Raw genomic sequence first — 23,075 nt, forward strand, 5'->3', positions numbered from 1 at the left:
TTTTCTGTGCTTTTATAACAACATTGTTGAAATACTGTTGACATAAGAACTGAAGAACTTAGTTTTTTGCTAAGCTGAGTTACAAAATACAGATTACTGGACTCTGTGATGTGTTGAGTGCTGAAATGGAGCAGAAATGTGAACCAGCAGAGAGTCCTGTAAGACTAAATGGGAAACGTCTGAACTCACATGCACTCATAATGGTGATGCACTGAATTGACCCAATTCCAAAGTGTGTTAGTAGTGTTACTTTTGGCAGAAACTGTACTGACGTGGATTTTATTGGCATGGACTTGGTGCACTTTTGAATGAGGTCAAACGAGGCTCAAAGCATCACATTTTAGCTCTTTATAGGAAGTGGAACCTAAACTACAGAAAGTTAGAAGCTCCAAAAAGCACAAAGAAGTGGAATATCAGTCCCGGCCTTTTTCAGCATCACTGGAGGCAGAGGCTTAGTGCAGTTCTTCACTCTCAGCCAGAACAGAGGAGCACCTTGGCTACGACAGAGTGCAGAGACAACCCTTTCCTTTGCAAGTCTTGTTCTTTTTTTATCTCCTGATAACAGAACAGAAGCTAGAGCCTAGCCGTTCAGCAACAAAGCTCAGTCTACTTGGATGCGCCGTGTCCCAGCGGAGGCCGAACGCCAGTTGACGCCGGCAGAGAACCGGCAGAGAAGTCTCAGACACACTTTTCCTCTGGGTTTTTACACGCCGACGGTTAGCGGTGTGGCCGCCGGTGTCGGAGCACGCGGATGGAGGCCATGCTGCTCTGCGTCATCAGCCGAGTGACCAGCTCCAAGCTCAGCCCTGCCACTTTCTCTCCGTTCACCTCCAGGATCTCGTCGCCCACTCCCAGCAGGCCGGCATACAGCTTCTGAGTGCTGCTGTCGCCCATCTCCTCCACGTACACACCTACAACACACACACACACACACACACAGGCAAATACAGAGTGAAAAGTCATGCCCGCATTGTGCACCGATCAGCCATAACATTAAAACCATCAATGACAAGTGAAGTCAATAGCACTGATGATCTGGTTCAGGGGCTCTGTTCGAGGGATGGCTCTGCATATTAGAGGGTTATTTTGTGTGTGTGTGTGTGTGTGTGTGTGTGTATGTTACCTGAGTCTGGCCTGCCTTTCCCGCGTGAGATGAGGAAGCCGAAGGGTCCGTCAGGAGGCCGGGACAGCTCTAGCAGTAACGTCCCATCAGGGAAGGCCTGGGCTACTCTCCCCACTGACCGGACCGCACTGGGGCTGCCGACATCCTCCACACTTAGAGTGCGCTGGAGCCCCCTACACACACATACACATTCACACACACACAGACAAAAGATGGGTCCCACAACACTACAGCAAAGTGCAAACCACATGGACAAAAGTATTGGGACGCCTGTTTATTCACTATTTCTTCTAATCATATTAAAAAGAGCTGATCCTGCTTTTGTTTGAGTAACTGTCTCTACTGTCCAGAGAAACAGACTTTGGAGGCGAATTGCTGTGAGGATTTGATTGCATTCAGTGACAAGAGCATGTTAGTGAGGTCAGGATGGTAAGTCAGAACAGAGACAGACACGCCCTGTTGATGGGAGAGGGTCCACAGAGAACGGTCAGACTGGTTGGAGCTGACAGAAAGGCTACAGTAGCTCAGATAACCACCAAGTCTGTCCAAGTGTGGAGAGCAGAAAAACAGCTCAGAATGAACACCACCACCACCTCCAACCTTGAGGAGGATGGATGAGCTACAACAGGTTCCACTTTTATCAGCCAAGACCAGAAAGCTGAGGCTGCAGTGGCTCAGCACAGGCTCACCAACACTGGGCAGCTGAAGCCTGGAGAAACGTGGCCTTTTAAAGAATCAGGATTTCTCAGGCATGGATCCATGGACCCAACCTGCTGGTGGAGGATGGTGGTGTAAATGGTGTGGGGAAGGTTTTTTTTGGCCGCTTTGAGCCATTAATACCAGTCAGTCATCTCTTGAACTCCACCGACTATTTGTCTGTATAGTTGCTGACCATGTGCATCCCTTCATGACCACAGTTTAGCATCTTCTAACGGCTACTTCCAGCATGTCTTGTGGAATCCAGGCCTAACAATTGAGAAAAAAGGAGGCCTTCAAAATATTAGTGTAGTATTCCTAATAAATTGCTTGATGAGGAAATTAAAAATGAGGTTAGGAGGTTGTCTTATGTTCTTTGGCGATACTGATGATGATTTGGCCGTGAAAATTACGCAGATAAATGTGCACTAATCTGTATGAAGCTGCAAAGGCAACACATGCACAGCGCAGGCGGCTTTTGAGCAGCGTGGCATTTGCATCTTTTCTGGCTGTAAAAATAGAAGACACACGGGAATGCTTTGTTTACGCATAATAAATAAAGCGTAAATATGATCTTAAGGACGAGAGAGGAGAGTCTAAAAACAGACCATGCCCAAAATCAGTATCAGGGTGACTAACACCTCCTCGGGTTTCTTTCCATTTGTCTGCTCACATTCCCCTACTCCTCCCTCCCTCCTCCTTCCCTCGCTCCCCGAGATCAGAGCAACAACAGGAGCTGTTTATAGCATCTCCTTCTCCCTGCTCTCCGCTCTCTGACTGGCTCTCGAGGAAGGTGATGTAAGCTGCAGCTTCGTCACTGTAGAATTTCCTCTCTGGCCTCTTTAATGGACCGCTGAGACACACACACACACCCACACACACACACTTACACACTTGTAGGTCTGTATTAAACCGCCGTTACATATTCCATAATAAAACATTATGTGTCCAAATGTTTGTGGACACCCCATCTAATGATTGCATACTAATACCAGGTGTGGGCTATTGAGCAGCATTGAGCTGTGGAGCAGTGGAGGAACTGTTGTTCTCTGGAATGATGGTGGTGCCAACATCCACCATCAAATCCTAACAGCAATGTTCCTCCAGAATCTAGTAGAAAGCCTTCTTCCCCAGACAGTAAAGACAGTTACTCCAACAAATACCTTCGATTTCTTGAATCAGAAGAATCAATGAATGAGCAGGCGTCCCAATACTTTTGTCAGTTTAGTGTATCATTATTGCAATGACGATTATCACACAATACATCGCAACACGCAGACAGACATTCCAGACTGTTATCAAATCAGACACTCCAGTACCGTGACACAGATTTGAATACACATACACACACACACACACACACTCACATACACAAACAGACTGCAGAAGCCACTACACCAGCATGTGGCCTGCTGATCATCTCCTGAATTCCATTTCTTTCGTTGGCAGGCCTACACACTTCTATTTTTATCCCCCCCCCCCTCTCTCTCTCTATGTGTGTGTGTGTGGGGTGTGTGCATATGTGTGTGTTATGCAGACACGCCTGCTGACCCAGTCGTCAAAGGAAAGTATGTAGCTCGTTGCACAACACACCAGCTGTCTGATCTTAGCAAGAATACACACACTGTACTCACACACACTCATATAAACTCACACACACACACACACATACACACACTAAACATGCCTTTCTTCACACTTCATTCATAACATTGCAGCATAACGTTATAAATAGGTTGGCTGGTCAGTAAGGGCAGCAGAGTGATACGGCTGGACCCTCTTCAGATATCTGCAGCAGGCAGGAAGGCCTGGAGAGGAGTGTGTGTCATGCTTTATAAACATGCTGGAGCTAAGGAGGGTATGAAATGTTAAATTAGCCACAGCTAGATGAATTACATAACATGTGTGTGTGTGTGTGTGTGTGGATTAAAGGTGGTACCTGGACAGAGCAGGGCTGCATGGCTGCTCCCCTGGTGTGTAAGCACTGGAGCGATCACCCTTTCTCCTGGGACTCTGCAGATTCTGCACTGATGAGGATTTCTTCAGCTGGACAAAGGGAGACCCCTGGTGGTCATAAATGGAACAACCAAAACAGTGAGCCACCACGTTCACCTTTTCAAGCAATCACCCTCCAGAGCTACAAATGATACATTAATTATGCATTTATTAATTCATTAATCAGATTTAACACCCCCTCCACACACACACAACTGTCATTATTAACTATTATGAACTATAACTTATAAATACGTTATTTAAAACAGTCCTTGCCCTTGTACTGTAATACTTTAGCAACCACCCTAGCAACCAGCTTGGATACCATAGCCAACCATCTAGAAACACCTAAGCAACACCAAAGCATCCAGATGGCAACACTGGAACACCTTCGCAACCACCTAAAATATCTTAGCCTTAGCCTGCGATGCCATAGCAACCAACTAGGTACACCTCATCTTAGCAACACTTTAACAACCACCTGAAATACAGTAGCAGCCACCATCTCAACCACCAGGATCACCCGGAGCATCCATCCGGGGTATTAAAGCAGCCATCTAGGAACACCTTAGCAACTGCTTGGAATACCACAGTAAATGCATAGCAAGAGCTTAGCAACCACTTGGGATACCATAGCAACTGCATAGCAAGAGCTTAGCAACCACTTAGGATACCATAGCAACTGCATAGCAAGAGCTTAGCAACCACTTAGGATACCATAGCAACTGCATAGCAAGAGCTTAGCAACTACTTGGGATACCATAGCAACTGCATAGCAACCATATAGCAGTTCCACCCTAGTGATTACATAGCAACAGCCTAGCCACTGCATGGAAGAGGGAACCCCTTAAGCTGCCCTTCATTTGTTTGTATGAAAGCTGGGGAGGACAGACCAGCCGCAGGGACTGCAGTGATGGAGCTTTCTTCAGCCGGCCGGTCTCTGTGCGTGCGGTGCTGGGGGACATGGAGGGTGATGCGCTGGGTTTGGGGGGCAAACTGAGCTGCTCCATGCTGCTAGAGCGCCCTTTCCCCAACCGCCCCCCGCCGTTCAGACCCATGGCCGATAAGAAGCGGCGCAGGGACAGCTTAGGCCTAGTCTCCTTCTGATCCGCTTCGGACACCGCGCTACTGCAGAGGGAACACATGGGAAAATAATCAGCCATGGGTCTCACTGTGGACCGTGGGTATCACGTCTGAAGCATTCCTTTCACTCTGTAAAGATGTATAAGTTGCCTTTTTAAATAACTAACCCCTTCATGTCCCACCACTGAATTTAGTGTACAATCATGGCTGTGTATCATATTATGATAAATTCAGTGATTTTATACATTTAATTGTGTATAAAAAGTGATTATACATTTAACTGCTCATCAGTATGGCTTATAGTTCATGAAAATCCCAAAATCCAGATTATTGAATTAGAATATTTAATTTCCAGCTTGAATAAATTACTAATTAAACAGTATTAACATATAAATGCAGAATATCTTGGTATGATCACTTTAAATGCAGTGAATATATAATATATATATATGACATGATATGATATGATTTGATATGATAATTTATATTTACTCATTTACAGATGACATTTACAGATGACATGTCTTATGATTATTTTGCTTATTTATCACAATATTTTGTTTACAAACATGTACTCTTAGTATAAAACCCACAGCCAAAGTAACCCTAACCATGATCATAATATGCTGCAATAATAAGCTTCTGTTTTATGGTGTTTGGGGTCTTGTGAACTAGTGTGCACATAACTGCATATAACATCTTTACCAGGAGGGGGCAGTGTTGTGGTGAGCAGAATTGGCCTAGGTGCTGGTGAGCTTGCCCATGCCACTGTTCTGACCTACTTTCTGTCTGAAATGCCTCAGAACTGTGAAGGATTGTAGCCCGGAAATTAAACTAGGCTTGACGAACTTAGTGAAGGATTGAGTTTCTTAAGGTTTAAAAAATCCCCCCAAAAAAAGGCGGGATTACAGAGAAAAGCACTGGCGTGGGCTTCGGGCAGCTTCTGAAAAACACAGGAAGTTTTGTTCCTCTCTCTCTCTGACTCACTGTGAGGGACTGGGACTGTCCTCCCGTTGATGTTCTGGTCTGACAGGTCCTTCAATCTGTCCATCATTCAGACGTCCACGAGAATGGTCAGCAGGACCGGCCGTGACCTCCCCTGTGATCTGGTCCTGATCCAAACCTGGGAATCAGTTAAGATGCGCATTTGGAATTTATTATATATATATATATATATACATACAGTAAAACTCTGATATCAGAATAAACACTAATAATAACACTCCTACAGAAAGTGGTGGAGGTTCTCCATCACTGTGTTCATCATTAGAACATCTCCAAAGTTCTCCTCTCTCATGGAGTCTAGTATTATTTAGAGTTCTCCTCAGATCAACACCTGGTTTGGTGGTAAATCAGGGCTTAATGATGGTAAATCAGGTGAGCTGCTGCTGCTGCTGCTGCTGATGGAGTTGAACACATCCTCCACGCTGTGCTGGCTGGACTGGGGGGCGTCCAGGAGAACCCTGGAGGAACCGAGCTCTGTTCTTCAGACTAGCTCACCGACAAGATCTCACTACTTTCTTTCTTCAGAATGAGAAGCTCTTGTTTCTCCTTTTTACTGGATTCATGTTCAGCTGCTTTATCTGTTCTGATGAGATCTGGAGCTTCTACAGTAGAACTCTCTTATTAGTACAGTACTGTAAATTTACACCAAATTATTTGGAATGCAGAAGTGAAGGGATGGGACAGACATAGAGACTCAGCAGGAGAGAGAGTGAGGGAGGGACACAGAGAGAGTGATGGAGCTGGACGGGCAGGCCTCAGTGGGATTAGAGGCCTGCTGACAGTAAAATCCCTGCTGAGGCTGGAGCATGGCACAAACAGGCACTCACCATGCCTGCCCACACACACACACACACACCTTACTAACTACTGTAAGGTGTGTGTGTGTGTGTGCTTCATCACAAAGTGAACATAAATGTTAATATTATATATTATTATATAATATATATATATATATATATAATATATGTTATTATATATATTTATTTTTTTATTATGTATAATTAAGCACTGGCCTATAGTAGCTTAATCCAAGCTTAATTCTGATCTTAGTTGAGCTTATCCCAATCCCAATGTTACCATGACATTTATGACCATGACAGCTCTCAGTCTTTCAGGGATTCAATGAAAGTAGTATCTATTAAATACCTTTGGGCTAAAAGCAAACCCTGGTTTATTAATGATGATGAATCTGACTGTCACGCTGCTCCATTTCAGAAAAAAAAAAAGATTTGACCTCCTGCTTGGTGCATCTATCATTACGATGGTAATTAGTAACCCATGGTAACACCCCTCCAACCACATGGGGTACCGCTTGAGCCACCTGAGCCACCATCTGAAATACCACAGCTTCCACCTTGCAACAATACAGGGCCCATCTAGCAACACCATAGCAACCACCTGGGATACCACAGCAATTTTCTATAGGAAATGCACTTGTCTAGTTTAACGCACTAAATGGACAAAAGTATTGGGACACCTGCTTTTCATTGTTTCTTCTGAAATCAAGGGTATTAAAAGAGCTGATCCTGCTTTTCACACAAGACACAAATATACATAAATTTGAAAGGCTTTAGGGTCATTCTTATGAGACTGACCTGCTGGAAGGTATCCAGGCTGCCCTAAATGCATGGCTGAAGAGCTTTTGGTGGGGTTCCCCAAAGCAGGGCTGACCTCAGGACTGCCCTCCCCATCAGCCCCTTCTTCTGCAGAGTCCAGGTGCACAAGGCGATAATGTGGAGAAGGCATGAGCTTGACCACTCGTTGACCGTTGGGACGGTCCTTCGAGGCGGACTTCAGAGCTGACTTTCTGGGCTGGAGAGGTGGGGGGACAGGCTGGGGGAGCTGAGGGCTTGGGGGTTCTCCTCTGGGAGGCACTGGAGGAGGCATGGGGGCTTTGAAGTTAGGCTGGGCCTTGCACAAGCTAACCAGTACCTTCTGACCCAGTTGCTCTGGGGCGTAGGGGTTGGGAGGGATTGCTAAAGTGCCGTTAGACAGGTGCATTTCAGCCCCGTCGGTTGTGGGCCTGGAAGTGGGCGGAGACCCTGGTGATCCAAGCCCATTGGCTGTTGCCTCTGGGCTTCCCTCTTCCGTTTTCCTGCTCTTTCTCTTCTGCTTCTGAAGAGTCCCTCTACTGCTAGCACTGTCCACAGCAACTGTATCTCTACAGTGGGTGCCATCACTGTCCACAATAACAGGACCCACCGCTCCGATGTACGTCTCTTTGATCGGCTCTATTCGGACCAGGCGGTTGGGCAGCGTGGGGGCCACCCAGCACGGGACCGCCTTTCCCTCAGACACTCCATTAGCAGGTGCTAGGGATAAAGGGAGAGAGTCTGGAACAGCTCCGTCCAGTATCTTCTGACCCGCTTTCTGCCCATCCAGTATTGTTCCACAAGAATTGCACTGTCGCCCCCCAACCTCATGCACTGGGGGCTTAAAATGACCGTTAGCACTGCTCTCCTGACCCTTCCTGTTTTTGTATTTCCACAGTGGTGAGTCTTCTCTGGCCTGGGCCTGGGTCTCCACACCTCGCCCATTCACATATGAGGCCAGGCTGGGTTTGGACCCCAGCAGGCCCTGCGCCCTCTCTCCTGCACGCCGGCGCTGTCGCAGGCGCTCCAGGTAGCGAACCTCTGCCTCCTTCTCAGATTCGTCCTCGAAGCGTACCCGTGTAGGGGACTGGCCGCGTCTACGACGGGGGCCTCCGGCTGAGTCGCTGCTGGACGAGTCACTGACGTTTCCCGAACCTACCGCCACCCCCTCCTTCCCCGCTAGAGGAGCCCGCTGCAGGGAGACCCCGGCCCAGGACAGCAGATCCCTGTGTAGAGACACAAATACAACATATTGAACCTCTTAGTCGCTTAAAACACAATTATAGAGGTAATGTGCAAAAATTAGGACACCCCACAAAAAGCTTTGTTTTTAATAATATATTTAAACATCTGGATGTTTGATCTTCATGTGATCGACACTGAGAGATGGAGGTAATCTAACTAAACTCACACACCTGAAGAAACGTCTTTAATTATCATTTATAAAATGAAATTAATCAAAATGTCATTCGAACCCCCACATTCATTACTCCTTCAAAAGTGTAGAATTGGAGTCAGAAGCAGAAGATCAGCTGCAGATGACCAGACCATGGTTGGAGAGGATTATTCTGGAGGAGTCTTAGTGTCTTATTTAAACCTCAGACGTTTAGTCTGGTCTGATCTTGATCGATGGTTGAAGCTGGTGGTGAAGAAGATCACCATCATGGCAAGATCTAGATCCAGTGAGCTCTCTGAGGCCTTCAGAAAGAAGGCTGTAGATGCAGAGGAGTCTGGGTTTAAACAGATCTCAGAACAGTTAGAATTCAGCCAACGTTCCACCGTTTACTAAATCATTTACAAGTGGAACAGCTGACCAACATGGACAGGTCAGGACGTCCTAGCAAGTTCAGTCCAACAGTCCTAAAATGTCACAAGCAGGGAGCAGGGAGATCTTGCTCCACAGGTGATGTATAGTATAGCCACTAGGTGTACCACTTGCTGTCAATGAAAAAATCACTTCTGGAGCAATGTGCTTCGGACACAAATGGACCCTGTCTTGCCTTACATGACTGTAAATGAAATAAAACGGGGGTCATGACCTTTGTCTACATATATATATATATATATATATATATATATATATATATATATATATATATATATATACCTTCTATATCTAAACATTTCAGTGAGTTTCAGTTATTATTGTATTATTTTCAATAACAACACTACAGTAATAATACTAATAATAATAATACACCATAATATAGCAATATAACAATAGCAATAGCTCTGTATATTGACTTTATATGGTGATTAACCCCTTAAAAAGCCTGTGTGAAAGTGTTATTATAAATCCATATTACTAAAGAATAGCTCCAGAGGTCCCTGTAGTGTGTAGTAAGCTTTGCTGCATTAAGGGGTTAAATAGTAAATGATTTGATATTTGGTGTATTTGTGTATAAAAGTCTTTTGTATTTCAGTCAGTTTCAAGAAATAACTCAAACAATATTGAAAAATGACCCCCCCATCAGTGGTCCTGTTCACCCACTTCAGCTTGTTAACCCCTTATACTCTCCATCAGCTGGTCCAGACTTCCATATCCAGGTCCGTTCCGCACTTATAACTACATACTCTGCACAGTAATATAGTTCGTCCTTTCAGAATAATACACAAACAGATTACTTGAATAGAGTGTGCAGACTTGTGATTAGTTGGATTGGGTGTCAGGTTTGAGCTGGGAAAACACAAATATGCAGGACAGGTATGTGCCAGGTCCAGGGCTGGAGATCGACACCACACACACACACACACACACACACACACGCATACGCACACACACGCATACGCACATACAAAGACAAAGAAATGCACATGCCTAAGCACACAGACACAGAGGCGAGGCTGAACGCCTGTGGAATGCCTCCCTGTGTTTCGGCTGCTCTCCACAAGGCCCCAGCATTCCCCACATGCTTCATACTCATTAAGTGGAGGGACTGGGCCCAGTGCAGCTGTCTCCTCAGCACCAGCATACTGCACCGTAGCACACTTCACCACAACGCCAAAGGTCAAACAGTGTGTGTGCTTGCTGTTAGATTACCTCCAAATGAAGTCAAAATCTAATAATATAAATATAAATATAGTAATAAAGGTCTTAATTTAAATATATATTTAAATATATAAATATAGATTTGTATTCCTATGATATATTATATCATAGGATATATATTATCCATATTTTGACCAGTATGGAGAATATTATTATTATTATTATTATTATTATTATTAGACACACACAGTGACCACACATGCCCAGAGCGGTGGGCAGACATCACCGCAGCGCACAGGGAGCATTTAAGGGCCCTGCTCAACAGTGGAACCACTGTTCTTACCACTGAGCCACAACTGCCCGTATTATGATTGTTATTATTGTTGTTGTTTATGATAATAATAATAATAATAATCATCATCATCATTATAATAATAATCATAATATAACAATTATAGTAATATAGAATAAAAATACAAAATATAAAATACAAAATAAAATTAATTAATTAAATTTGTTACATTAAAATAAATATTTGCTGATTTGCTGATGTTCTATTCATACTGTAATAATGTTAAAATATGAAAATGTTAATGTTTTATATTTTGAAACTTTTTATTGATTCATTTGTTTATATTAATACACTAATATTACACTAATAAATGCAATAATACTAACAATGAAATATTAATAATGAAAAAGAAGAACAACATAATTATCATTATTATTATTATTATTATTATTATTATTAATAATAATATTATTATTGGTGTTAGTCTTGGTGGTGGTGATATTGCTGTTAATGTTATCACAGAAAATGTTGGTAGTGATGTTATTATTATTATAAAGCAAAACAAGAGGTCCAGCATATATAAAGAAATGAAAGAAATTGAACGTACATTATTAAAACAATAACCCCAGGAGAACAGCCTGTATTTCATCCAAATTATCTGCGAGCACCGTGTCCGACTCCCCTCTAATCTGTCCTGGATGCTGCTGCATACGGCGATATTTTATTACCAAACAAGGAGACAGCTGTCAGGGAGGCTTACCCATCTGTGATTGTGAGTGTGTGTATGTGTGTGTGTGTGTGTGTGTGTGCGGGGGGTTGGGGGTGGCAGAGTGATAGACAGAAAAACTGCTGATGTGAGCGTGTCTCTGGACGAGGAACTGGAGTTCTGAGCAGCCTGGTGTAACTGCTGTGTAATTAAAGACAGCTTATATAACCTCTGTCTTAAATAGACGTGCAGGCGGGTGTCTGGTAGGAGCGAGGCCGTCTCGACACACTCAATACACTCAGCAGCACAATTTACACACTCACTGTTACTGTCTGCTGTCCTGAATTTTTTTATGATCTCTAAATATTGTATTTTTTTTTTACAATATTTAATATTTCTTAACATTTTCAATCTATTTTATTTCTAATATGATCAAATCATAACATCTTCAATGCTTTGTTGTAGTATATCTGTACATGTGACAATTTGTGACACATTTTGACCAGATGTGATTTAATATGTCCAGATTAGACAGTGGCATTTTTAAATGGTGTCAAAAATATCAAGGGTGATGTTCTACAAGGCTGTCCAGCATTCAGCAGATCGCCAGGGCATTGTATGGCTGCAGCCCTGCTCAAGAGGGACTCAGCACCTGTTACAGCTCAAAGAGAGCACAGCTCCAACGAGCACTTCCCCCCTTCAGCCGCCCCACTCCACTGCGAACCACAGGCACAGCAGCCCTGCAGCCCAGAATATAGATGGACATTAAAAACCTCCACACAATTCGGAGTAAATGAGCAGGGTAGGACACAAAGGAACCACAGAGAACCACTACAGCGAGGCCTAGACTCTCTCCATAGTCTATCCTCCATACTAGCCTAATATAGATATGCTTCTACTGCTGTTTTCAGTACAAGCAGACCTAGTAGCAATGTCTGTCAGTGTCAAAAAGTGTGCCAATGTGTTTCCAAAGCTTAAAGCTAATCATTCAAGTGTTACTATTTACATAATATATGAGAAAATACTATTTCTGAAAGAGACATACTATTTTTTATTATTTTTCATTAGCACATTAACATTTTTACTATTGTCACATGTCTGTGCTGACCGACGCCATTTGAATTTCAAACATCACCAAATAAATGTTATATATTTTTTTTTATTCAATATTAGTTTAATCAGGCTCATAAGTATGTCCTTATTTACATAAAATATGTTCATTAAAAAAAAATATATATATATTTATTTGTGCATCCCTAAGATTGATTACCACCCCGTCACACTAGTTTGTTTTGTCTAGAAATAACGTACTGTTGCTTTAAAAAACATCACTAAAAGAAATTGCCATCATTTTTTACTTTTTACGAGTTTTTACTTTGTTTGTTTCTTGCTTTTGTATTTTACAGAAGATCCGTCAAGCTCCACCCATCCACCCTGTCACTCAAAATATATATATATTTTTTTATATATATATTGTTTTGTCAAATTTTTCCCTTTTCCCTCACAAATCGGTTCTGCCAATGAACCCACCCGTAGATAGCTCCCGCTACCACTAGCCAGCCACCACCTCTTTTTTTTTTCAAACAGCTGCTGATGTGCCGGGTCCTCAGCTCCATCACACCAGCTAACAGACGCCTGTGCCGGCCAATATTGCTTAAAAGAGATGAGGGGAGAGAGAGCGCCATCTACCCACCCGGAGGGAGTCCGGCTAATTGTGCTCTTTCTGACTCCGGCTGCTGATGGCAAAGTGACATGGCTCCAAATTTGTGATGCCCGGGGCACAGTGGTAGGGCAGTATGAGCAGTTGTATTTCTTTATATTACAATTATTAATATTAAATTCATTTATGCAAAGAAAATATATGATATTTCACATTGATTGGCTTGTGTAGTACACACATGAAGAACTATGATCATTTTAAGATGACATTTACCACCCTGTCACGTTTTCCTGAGACTGTCGCTCCCATGTCTGAATATAATTAATAATATTAATAATGCATTTATGTCTGAGGTGGGACAATATGTATTGTTTTGGAGGATAAATATGTATCTAATGTTGTAGATTTTTTAAATGTTGATTATTTCAACATAGAAACGGCACCTGTTTTGTAGAATGATTCGGTTCTAGACAGCAAACTATATATATATATATATATATATATATACACACACATACATATATATATGTATATTAGAGATATGTATATATATATATATATATATATATATATATATATATATATGTATATTATAGATCCACAAGGAAATTGACTGTATACCCTATTACAAGATTTTGAGATATACCACATATCATACATAAGCCATACAGCAGTTGAATTTAGCTGAATATCAGCAGTCCAGTACCAGAACCGAATAAGCCTGAGAGAAGCACAGCTACCGGACAGGGGGCTGTAGGGGGTTGTCTGGGTGGCCTTCCAGCCTGTTGAAGCTCAGACTTCTCAGACAACAACATAACAACCCCCCAGTGTGCTGTAGAGAGGAGAAGAGAGATAGAGAGAGTATATATACTCACGGGTTGTCCCTCTGGACGGGTAGGATGGTGTGGTCGGCTTTGAGTGGGTTGGAGCGGGCCTTCATGCGCGCTCGCTCCAGCAGTCGTTTGGCCTGCTCATGGCGAGGACTCAGAGGCAACACGTCGCCCCAAACAAAGGCCCTGTGGCCCAACCGGACGGAGATGCACACACACACATACACACAGAGAGAGAGAGAGGCACACGTCAGCTCCTGTGCAGGAGGGACACTCATACAGCCGAGGATTAAGTGGAGCAGGCCGTCACCACTAATTAGGCTGACGGGGCTGAGTGCGTGTGTGTGCGTGGTTGTGTGTGTGAGAGAGAGAGGAGGATAGAAAGAGAGAGAAGCATCTGATTATGTGTGCAAAGTGGATTATGATTATGTTTACGCACAGCAACCATGTGACGATAAATCGGAGGAAAACAGATTCAAATCTACACTAAATACGGACAAAAGTATTGGGACACCTGCTTATTCATCGTTTCCTCTGAAATCAAGGATATTAAAAAGAGTTGGAGTAACTATCTCTACTGTCCAGGGAAGAAGACTTTCTACTAGACTTTACTAGGAACATTGCTGTGAGGATTTGATTGCATTCAGTATCAGAAGTATTGGATGGGTCACCGCCATCGTTCTAGAGAATACAGTTCTTCCACTGCTCCACAGCTCAATGCTGGGGGGCTTCATACCCGTCTACTAGCCCACGCCTGGCATGATTAGCCAGCATGGTGCCAATAGGGTCATGTTTATCTGCTGAAGAGAGTCCTATTTTATTGGCTGCACTTATCTACAGGGTCTTAGACTGCTTGTACTTTGCATCAGCAATTTGTGCAACTTAGAGAAGGGGTGTCCACAAACATTTGGCCATATAGTGAATGCGGAATCTGCTGTACAGGCTCCTAGTCTGATCTCAGAGTTCAGAGAGAAGCACCGTTAGATCTATAGATGGCAAGGTCTGCTGTACCTCTGACTGTGCTGAGTGTGTTCACCTTCGTGGAGCGATATCCCAGAGTCCCAGTCACTGTCGTTCAGCACGCCTGTGGAAACACACATACATAAACTCACTGAACATCACAAACACTGTCCATTTAATCAGCCATAACATTAAAACCACCCCAGGTGAAGTGAGAACCACTGATGATCTGGTTCCAGTGGATACATGATGCTCATCTCACACCTCACAAGAATCTGCTGCTAACGTTAGTTAGTTAGTCTTGGTGCTCCAGATACCACAGCAGGACACCTTCAGAGGTCTTGAGGAGTCCATGCCTCAATGGGTTACAGCTCTTTTGGTGACACAAGGGGCTGTTTCATATCAGGGTTGACTGCTCTACACAGCACCTACGCTACTTTTAGCATCACTCCATTTGTCCTGCAGCTGCAGAACAGTTTGCCAAACCTTTAATTAGTGGGCATGATGTTTGCATCCACATCTGGCAGCCTTAAAACCGCTGTGCTATCTCCTGGTATCTCCCTCTCCCTGTTTTCCGTCTCTTTATCCAGCAGATCTACTCTCTATCCATTCCATCTCTGTCTAGTTTAATCCCTGGAACACTCCTCTCCTCCTACTCATCCTGCAGCCTCTCTCTCTCACTTCCTCTCCATGCCCGCCTCCGGGACTCCGATTCCAGGTTAAGGTGTTTCAAAAATCACATAATCTCACACAAGCTTAGAAGGAGATCAGTAAAGAAATCAAACAGGATAATGTGATGTCACACCATGTCGTTTTGTGACGGATAAAACTGGAAAAGCAATCTCAATCCCGTGCCCTGTGGCCTTCAACATCTGTCCGTTAAGCTGTGATCATTCCTGCATGTCACACCTGCCATCAGAGTGGATAAAGAAGACTAAATCAGATATTAAGGAGAGAATCATGTAAAAGCAAGGGTGTCACTCAAGATCGCTGGTAAAGGTCATAAGGTCAAGGCTGTGGGGTCATATGGACTGAATTAAGATAAGTTGTTATTGAGGCTGCCATGCTTGCCATGTCTCTTATGGTAAAAAGCAATTGGCTGGAAATGCTTAAAGTATGTGTGAATATATAATAATCTTATATTATTATTCAGGTCAGTTAAAGCAGTGGCAGCATCTTTAGCAACCAAAGCTTACTGCTGCTCATGGAGGTCCCACCTCACAACTTTCAGGACTTGTAAAGGGTCTATTGCTGATGTTAGCCCTGGAGCCAGATAACACAGGACACCTTCAGAGGCCTTGTGGAGTCCATGCCTTAATTGGTCATCAACAGGTGGTTTTAATGTTATGGCTGATAACAGTGTAGCCCCCTAAAATGTGAGTCATGATGTAACAATACAATACTCATTATACGCTCCATACGTTGTTATGTATGTTACATCCGTACAGTCTATCTTAACTACACTATATGTCCAAATGTTTGTGGACATCTTTTCTAATGAATGCATTCAGCTACCTTAGGTTGCACCCATTGCTGACAAATATATGCAAATGCACACAAACACACAGCTTGTCTAGTACCTGTAGAGAAGTGTGGCCAATAAAATAGATATAGGCACCATGCTGATAGTGGTGGTGCTCCATCCAGTACTTTTGGGATGAGTTGGGGATCTTCAAACATCCTGACCTCACTAATGCTCTTGTTGCTGAATGCAATCAAATCCACACAGCAATACTTCTCCAAAATCTAGTAGAAAGGCTTCTTCTCTGGACGGTAGGGACAGTTACTCCAACAAAAGCATGATAAACTATTTTAATACCCTTGATTTTAAGAGAAACGATGAATAAACAGGTGTCCCAATACTTTTGGCCATATAGTATTTGTGTGTGTGTGTGTGTGTGTGTGTGTATATATAGGTCTGTACCTCTGCTATGTGTGTTCTCCGGCCTCTTCTCTGTAACTGAGGCCTGGTGTCCCTCGTTGTTTTTACTCTGAGCTTTCTGCAGCATTTGTCTGAGGATGCTCCGGTTCATCTCCACCTTCTCAGCCAGGGAGAGGGAGCTTCCACTGCTACACACACTCTCTAGACTCTCAGCACGCCAGAGTCCACTCCCTGGTGGTGTTTCCGCTGGAGCTCTCCTGCTGTGCCCACAGGTGTGCAGGGGGTTTTCCAGACTATCACATCTCTGCATCTCTTCATCCATCTTCACAAGCCCGTTTGAAGGCCCTGGAGCAGCTTCTCCATTCAGCAGCAGCGTCTCTGGTCGGGCAACCCTCCAGAAGCCCTTGGGTGGAGCCCACAGATTGCTGCTGCAGGAGGAGGAGGAGGAGGCGGTGTCTTGTTTGGCCTTGCAGACATCAGAGTCATCATCATCATCTTGGGCGATGTTCTCAAGGCTTGCTCCCTCTCCAAGTCCTCGTGGAAAGTCTAGCATGGCAGGGTTGAAGGCACCTTCATTAGCAAACAACATCTCTCCTTCAACACCACGAAAGGCAAGAGTCTGCATGTGAGGCTCTGCATCTTCATCACTGCTGCTGGAACCCCATGAGAGAGGACAACTCAACATGTAGGACCCGGGGACCACCTTCTTTTCTTGGCTCTTTTTGGAGGGCTGCTTCCAGACAGTCTTGCACTCTGCCAGGGCCTTCACCTTGGACTGCAGGGCTGATACAGCAGAACCCTGTGTGCAGGGTGGGCGTGGTCGAGTGTGAGGGCATCCGGAGGAGGATATGGCTAATCCGAACTCCAAACTGGAGCTGCACGGACCCCTGCCTTCAAGTTCCTGGGGCTCGGGTAAGTCCTCCAGCTGGGAGTCATTAGGCTGGGAGGCAGTGGCCTGGGCCTTGACCTCCTCAGCCACGTCTGCGTCCTCCATGGCCCATTCAGAGAGTCAGGTGACCGTTACGGAGCCTATGGAGACAACAGGAAACAAGAGCATGGCAAAGTCACTTGTTGGTGTCGGGTTTTAAGATAACAGTTACTGTACAGCAGATAGCGTAGGCTGTATCCTATGATAATAGCTTCAAATTCAGAGGAATTCGTTTTTTATGCGTTCTCAGTTTGATGTGGATCAGTTTAGATAATCATCATCTTCAACTTTGATGTCATTAAGCAGAAATCTGATGTAGGCCTATAAGTGGAAACTCTACATCCGTTTTGTCATGTAAATCATATAGCAACACACAAGGCTCCCTGCATCCTACCATGGTAAGGATGCTTGGTGTTGCCATAGTAACGCCGACCTGAGACTCTTCACTAGCTCCTCTTATCTCCAGAAGCTCAGAAGCTCAATGTGTGTTAGAGGGACACAGCATCTTCTTAAAGGAGGGTGGGTTCCTCTGGGGGTTAGGGGGTTCGTTTCTGAAAAGATCTGACTCATATGAATCAATCTGAATTACATTCAACTGAATCAGAAACTAATTATTATATATTGAGCTACTTCATGGTGCAGTGCTGACACAGACGTGCAAATGAACACACACAGACACACACACACAACTTGACCGGATCCTGTAGAGAAGTACTGCCAATAGAATAGGACTCCCTGGAGCAGATAGTAAACATGACCCTATTGGCACAATGCTGCCTAATGCCTGGTGTGGGCTAGAGGGGTGTAAAGCCCCCCAGCAGCATTGAGCTGTGGAGCAGTGGAGGAATCTATCTATCTATCTATCTATCTATCTATCTATCTATCTATCTGTCTGTCTGTCTGTCTGTCTGTCTGTCTATCTATCTGTCTGTCTGTCTGTCTGTCTGTCTATCTATCTATCTATCTATCTATCTATCTATCTATCTATCTATCTGTCTATCTATCTGTCTATGGCACAGACCTGTTTTCCATATATAAATAAAATGCTAAATCAGGGGGCTTCTGTGTGAAGTTGTTGCTACACCATGCAGAAAGTTTCACCTCCATCTATGAAGGTTACTATTTCCCAAGTATTCCTCCAAACTGCTGCGCTATGCTTTTCTGACCACAGCTTGTGGGCCTTGAGTGATATGTGGCCCAACAAGCCACAAATATGCAGCTAAAGTTCCCAAAACTGAGAAGCTGCTGAAATTAACTTGATTTCTACTCCAAAAGAACAGAATCTGAAGACATTCCAGAAGAAGAGCTTATCAGTGGTTTCACAATGGTCCTCAGATGGAGCTCTGAGGTTATGAACAAATGAAAACTCCTGGGCCTGTGCTGAACATTCATCATACAGTTCTGACCTAGGGTCAGTTTCTGTCTTTTGACACACTGATAAAAAGCCGCTGTGTGACGACAACAACTGACATTTAGATGGAAATGTTATTATTAAAATGTTATATGAATTAGAATATGATAATGAAGAGAACTGTAAAGTAACACGATTATAACAGAAAAAAATTGTAAACTAATTAAGAACATGTATAACACAATCATAACACAATAGAATATTTATATATGAAGAGAACTGTAACATAAATAAGAATGTTATAACACAGTTACACCGGTTGTAACACAGTTATACCACAATAAAATAACTACATATGAAGAGAGGCAAATAAAAATGCTATTATGAGAACTGTAAAGTAAACATGAACATGTTATAACACAATACAATACCTATCCAATTAAGTGTAAAGCAAAATAATGAACAATATTATTACACAATGATAACCCTAATATGTCCATGAAGAGAACTGTAATGTAAATAAGAATATATTATAACACAATAATAGCATGATAAACTGTAAGCTAATTAAGAGCATGTTATAACACAATTCATATTTTAATAATAAAAGATCTATGAGGAGGACTGTAAATAAGAACATGTTATAACAGTTCTAATACAATAATATTGCTGTGAGGAGAACTGTAAAGTAAATAAGAACATATTATAACACAATTATAACACAATAAAAAAATATAGAGAACTGTAATGTGAATAAAATGTTATAACATTATTGCAGCCCAATTATACCACAATAAAATAACTACATATGAAGAGAAGTAAATAAGAATGTCATAATAAATAATAAAGCGATAAAATAGCTTTTATAAGAACTGTAAAGTAAATTTGTAAATGTTATAACACAATACCTATTCCATTACATGGAAATCAAAATAATAAACAATATTATTACACAATGATAACCCTAATATGTCTATGAAGAAAACTGCAAAGTAAATAAAATTGTATTAAAACACAATAATAACATTGCTAATAAACTGTAAACTAATTAGGAACATGTTATAACAATTGATATTATAAAAGTAAATGATCTTTGAGGAGGACTGTAAATAAGAACATGTTATAACAGTTATAATATAATAATATTTCTGTGAGGAGAACTGTAAAGTAAATAAGAACATATAATAACACAATTATAGCACAATACAAAATATATAGAGAACTGTACATATAAATACATATGAAGAGAAGTAAACAAGAATGTCATTATAAAAAATAAAACAATAAAATAGCTATTATGAGAACTGTAAAGTAAATATGAACATGTTATAACACAATAATAACATGATAAACTGTAAACTAATTAAGAACATGGAGGAGGACTGTAAATATCAGCTGATTTTAACTGTCCAAAGCCTTTGAAAATCAAAACCGGTATCAGTCACAAAACTTTCAAACTGATCAGGCCTTAATTCCAATCCTACTGGCTACTATTAGCCGCCACATGCTGTTTCCCACCCTGAGTCTGAGACAGACACAAATTCATCCCTCCAGAGCTAAAGTTCTCTCACAGCATGATGTAACATGGGGTTAATGCAACCAAATGACTGCGTGTTCCCCCACAGTTGAAGAATGACAGATGTTCAGTAGCGTAATTAGCAAAATTAGACAAATACACATGGAACCATGTTCTTCACCGTAATTACTTACAGTCACTGAAGTAGTCGAGAAGAAAGAGAGAGACCCACGAAGACAAACGTGCACCGAGGTAAGGAGTCAATGCATGACTGAGTTCTCGTAGAAACTAATTTGATTTAATTAGTCTCCTCCTAATTAGGACTCCCTATCGCTCTAGCTGGCTTATCTCCTCCGGGGGGAACATCCGCCGGCCCACGCTGAGAGATACACCCCACAGCTCACTGCCAAGTCGTCAGGATTCAGTCTACCGTGGTCAAGTCTGATCTTTCTGTGTGAATACACATGTTCAAAAACCCCTCAGAGGAGCAGAGTACTGACTACTCCTTCTGCATGTTCTGGAGAACATTGTAAGGGGGACATGAGGTGGGGATATGGCTCAGCACTGACCAAACAAAGAGAAACGCTGAGCAGGCCTGAACTAGCTCTCGGACAGACAAGCGCAAGTGCTAGAACTCTTTCCCAACATCTCAGGATCTCTATCTCTGGAACTAATGAGCCCATTTCAATGGAATTCATACACAAACATGGCAACCAGAGTTCGCCTCGTTCTCCGTCTACAAGGCCAGATCTGCTGGTCTGCACGACTGTGACATGGAAAATGTGGACACTACCTGTCCAAATACCTATGGACACCCCTATCTAATGAACACATTCAGCTACTTTAAGCTGAACACACACACACACACAGCATGTCAGCCTGTAGATAAGTACTGCCGATAGAATAGGACTCCTTGGAGCAGATCAATTATCAACATCATGAACCTCCAGCATTATTGAGCTGTGGAGCAGTGGAAGACCTGGGTGGTGCTCTTGAGTTAGACAGATGATCCATCCAACATCCTGGCCTCATGAACGCTCTTGCTGCTGAATGCAATCCAATAGAAAGCTTTCTTTCCTAGACAGTTCCTAGACAGTTACTCCAACAAAAGCAGGAGAAACTCTCGCTATGAGAGACTTACATATAGACAAAAGTATTGGGACACTTGCACATTCAAGGCTATTAGGCTTGATTTCAGAAGAAACAATGAATGAAGTGTCCCAATACTTTTGTCCACAAATAAGTCTCTCATAGCTGTGGAAGCCTCAGGGTCTTGACCCCTATGCCAAAGGGCCTAGAACAAAAAAACAGCCCCCAAAGACAAGAGCTCACGTTCGAGCTTCGGTTTATTTTAGATTGGGCCAATCAGCAGGATGGGCAGTAGATCAAAAGCACATTGGATACCAGCTAAACATCTACTGTCTTCTTTATAATGGGCCTTGAAGGAGGTCTACAGGTACCAGCATTTCTGAGCACATACCTCCATGCCGTTTCATGCATATCATGAATAAAAGACTCCGTCTGAGACATGGCTGTTCCTTCCGCTGAATCATGTCGTGAGTCAAAGGAACAGCACATTCAGCATCTTACCTCATACTCTCTGTCTGCGTATGGCACCCGTCTTCATCCTGGCCACCGTCTGAAAGTCCATTTCACATTTACTGAGTTCAAAAGTCACCTACAGAGACTCGTCCAGTCCAGTTTCCCGATTAATTCCACATTAATCCACTCTTAAAAGTCAAGTCTTCTCACTTTCCTTCTCCTCCCCTCCCTCTGTCCCGCTCCAGCTGTTCTGGAGGCACCAGATTTACCCGAAACTCTCCCACACCACTTCTTCAGAACACGGTGATTTCCCGACTGTCTCCTCCTTTGGCAGCACCCTCTACCCGTCCACAAACACCTCACCAGCGCACCATGCATGCAAGCTGGCTGTAAAAGACCCACATGTGCAAAGACTCCAGTGTTGCTCAGGAGACAGTTGTGACCAGCTTTGAGAGGGATAGGCTGGACAAGCTGCAGCCGTCTGAAGTCTATTGGTGCAGCTGCCAGAAAAGTCAGCCCCTGATGGGCGGGGTGTAATCCTACCCTTCAATCCGAGGCAGGGTGGGAGGGGGAGAACAGGGAAGGAATCTTAAACTGAGAGGAAAGGAAGTGCAGACGTCTCCAGGCACATATTCCAGCTGCCGAGGAATTTCCTTTGTTGATTATGGATTTAGACTTGACTGATGCGCCACTCCATCGAGTTTAGCCCTCTGCGGCCTGCTCGCCGGACGGTGGGCCGGACGCCGCACTGCTGCTCTGCCCTCAACCTGGGCAATGAAAGCAAATCTAGCAAACTGTTGAGACTGACGCTGGGAGAAACGGCTGTTTATTATTGAGGTGGAAGATATACCGGGTTCAGAGCCGTGGCCTGCTCTGAAGCGAGGCCAGATATAACAGAGAGTGCGGCTGGGTTGGGTCCTGAACT

General features: G+C 43.2%; 1 protein-coding gene across 1 annotated transcript; it reads right to left on the minus strand.

The window, feature by feature from the left end:
* Nucleotides 1-333: 333 nt before the first annotated feature.
* kiaa1614 (KIAA1614 ortholog) lies at nucleotides 334-22,583 on the minus strand. Its single transcript, XM_072660223.1, has 10 exons — nucleotides 22,199-22,583; nucleotides 16,856-17,842; nucleotides 14,983-15,055; nucleotides 14,017-14,157; nucleotides 7,498-8,720; nucleotides 5,885-6,020; nucleotides 4,708-4,942; nucleotides 3,759-3,883; nucleotides 1,124-1,296; nucleotides 334-911 (listed from the first exon to the last, which is right to left on the minus strand). Exons 2-10 carry the CDS (start codon nucleotides 17,805-17,807, stop codon nucleotides 718-720), a joined length of 3,252 nt encoding a protein of 1,083 aa, XP_072516324.1. The 5' UTR covers nucleotides 17,808-17,842; nucleotides 22,199-22,583; the 3' UTR covers nucleotides 334-717.
* Nucleotides 22,584-23,075: the final 492 nt, after the last annotated feature.

This window comes from Salminus brasiliensis, chromosome 17, assembly GCF_030463535.1.
Source record: "Salminus brasiliensis chromosome 17, fSalBra1.hap2, whole genome shotgun sequence".
Taxonomy (NCBI): Eukaryota; Metazoa; Chordata; class Actinopteri; order Characiformes; family Bryconidae; genus Salminus; species Salminus brasiliensis.